Source organism: Sphaeroforma arctica (genome assembly GCF_001186125.1).
Source record: "Sphaeroforma arctica JP610 unplaced genomic scaffold supercont1.4124, whole genome shotgun sequence".
Taxonomy (NCBI): domain Eukaryota; class Ichthyosporea; order Ichthyophonida; genus Sphaeroforma; species Sphaeroforma arctica.
In genome coordinates this window covers 1-2,711 of record NW_014036434.1, presented here as the reverse complement: position 1 = coordinate 2,711, position 2,711 = coordinate 1, and the positions used below count along the sequence as shown (strand labels likewise).

Genomic DNA, 2,711 nt, shown 5'->3' with positions numbered 1-2,711 from the left:
TATAGTATGTATATATATATATATATATATGTGTGTGTGTGTGTGTGTGTGTGTGTGTGTATGTATGTATGTATGTATGTATATATACAAGGAAGTGTGTTTTTGTGTGTTTTTATCTCTGTATGTTCTTCTTTGTCTGTGTCCGTAGATTTTGATATACATATTGTTTTTTAACTGGCACGGGACTTACTTGGTAACTCTGGTACCCCTGCTTGGTATATGAAGCAATTGTCAATCGCTGATCCACTAGACGTCATGTATTCTCAACTTGTTCTCAGGTATGAGCGCAGTGATGAGAGTGAGACAGACCACAGCAGGAGTAGTAGCGAAGCCCGAAACAGCAATGCGCATACACCTCCGCAAGCAGGCGCTAGGAAGGGTACTACCAGAGCCCGGGTGAAGGGTAAGAAGGTACGAGGGGGCGGTGGTAAACACTTCAATGTACAACTGCCCAGACAGAGTCTTCGTCGCTTGCTTATGAATGAGCTCGAGCCTGGTACTGTCCATTGGGGACACAGCTTCGTATCGTATCGAGATAACACGGACTCTGCAAATACGTACGCTGGCACAGATAGCTGCAACCACACGGACGAGGGCCATACAAATCGATTGTGTAGTCGACGTGGCGTTGATGTGACCCTCAGTCGTACGATTAACACGGGTAGTGCGGGGAATAGACGGGAAACTGAACTGTTGACTGTCCATGCAGATGTATTGGTGGGGGCGGATGGTATCTGGTCCTTGGTTCGAAAGCAAAAAATGCGCGAGGCCGGCGTATATGGTGGTCAATCACGCGCGACATGTGAGCGTGAAAGTAATCACAACAGGGAGTGCGATGAGGGCTACGCTGAGGTTACATGTATCAATCACGAAGTAAGCACTGAGCATGCCAAAGCACCTGGCAATGTAGCTGCGGAAGCGACCTGTGTGGGAACAAATGGCAGCCTCGATGGTGCGAATAACCACAACGCGGCAGTTAATGAATTGGCTTTATATGGAGAATCGAGTGGCCTCAGCGTGAATACTAGTGCTGCATTGGCTCGATCGCCAGCGCTGCGGTATCTGGGTATGATGGTTATATTAGGCTTTGCGCCCAATCCAAACCATCCGCTTACAGAAAACCAGATATTCCAGACTATGGATGGGTGCACGCGTATCTACACAATGCCTTTCACATCGCCACGTGCAGATACTGAGCTCACAGAATCCACCAGGGACTCTGAAAGTCCTATGATACACCATTGCGACAGCATTCCAAGCGATGGCGTTGGTAGTACGATGAATGCTTGTGTTGGTGAAGCACACTCGCACGTAGATCCAGCAACAATTGAGAACCAAACCATGTGGCAGCTGAGCTTCCCGGTCACCCTGGAGGAGGCAAAGGCTTTACAAGCGCTGGGCGCTGATGGTCTGAAACAGCACGCCATCAAGCTGTGTGAGGGCTGGCATGACCCTGTAGCGCAGATCCTGACAACAACGCGTGCTGCCAATATCACGGGATATCCCGCTTTTGATCGTCCGGCCCCCATCTCCAAATGTGGTCACTCGTCAACGCAAGTCACGCCGCACACGCACCGTGCGACCCCTTCACAGATGGGTGTGAATACACTCAAGTCCAACGGTGGAGATCGGGAACCGCCGGAATTAGATATAGATCCCGCCAAGCACTCGCTGAGTGGTTGTAGCTGTGTCAATGAGTGCCATGGTGGAGTTCCCTGTCCTGGTCGTCTGGAGGGTGTGTGCGCTGTTGATAGGCGCGTAACCTTTGTTGGCGACTCAGCCCACCCCATGAGCCCGTTCAAGGGCCAGGGGGCCAACCAGGCACTACTGGACGGCCTCAACTTGGCGGTGCAGTTGGCGAGTGAGCGATGTGCTGCACCGGCTCACCTGACGGAGGGATGTGGTGACGATAATACGGTCAAGCGGGTGAATGGCGGAGGCCCCAGTGGCCTGGCAACCGGCCCAAGTCAGAGAAAATTTGAGTGTGGTGAAGTGTATCCGCCGATACCTGGTAATACGTGTTTTTTTTATTTGCTGTCGGCGTACGAAGGGGCGATGGTGGAGAGAGTGAGAGCGAAGGTGGAGGGCAGTGCGCTGGCTGCGAGGGTGCTGCACACTCCATTGGCTCTGGCCAAGGGCAATTGTACACGTGTTGGTGCACACGTCAGATGAGGGGACTGGAACTCTATTCTCCGATTAATCGTATAGCAGTATGAGATCGCTCAAAGCGCTATCACCGCCATCACCACACATACCTTGCACCGTTAGGCCTCTCCTTTTCTGGCCATTGCAGTCTAGTGCATCACTCTCAAATTGTTAATGTAATCAGGTAAGACAGCGATCTGCGTTACTAAAACTTGGAGGTTTGTAAATGCGAACGCAAGATCTAAACTGGCAAGTAATGATTTGTAGATATTTCCAAATTAGTCGTTAACTGTTCACTGCACATCGTTAAAAAAACGGCCTTGTGAACCACTATAGCCATCGTCGAAAAATAGACAACTGATAAGCTGTATGCAAGCGTGGCGTATGCACTTGTAATATGTTGATACTTATGAAATCTTAATTTGTGCCAGTTGTATCGCTTGGCAATAACTGAGCGTTCATGGTAATTTAGTTAGCCGACGACTTCTGTATATATTTATATTTATGTGTGTGTGTGTGCGTGTGTGTTTGTATATATATATATGTATAAATATATTTAATATATA

General features: G+C 49.1%; 1 protein-coding gene across 1 annotated transcript; it reads left to right on the top strand.

Moving 5' to 3' along the window:
• Positions 1–255: 255 nt before the first annotated feature.
• SARC_14085 (hypothetical protein) lies at positions 256–2,473 on the top strand (the record flags this gene model as incomplete). The annotated part of the gene is made up of 1 exon (XM_014291782.1): positions 256–2,473. One exon carries the CDS (start codon positions 256–258, stop codon positions 2,170–2,172), a length of 1,917 nt encoding a protein of 638 aa, XP_014147257.1. The 3' UTR covers positions 2,173–2,473.
• Between the last annotated feature and the right edge of the window lie 238 nt (positions 2,474–2,711).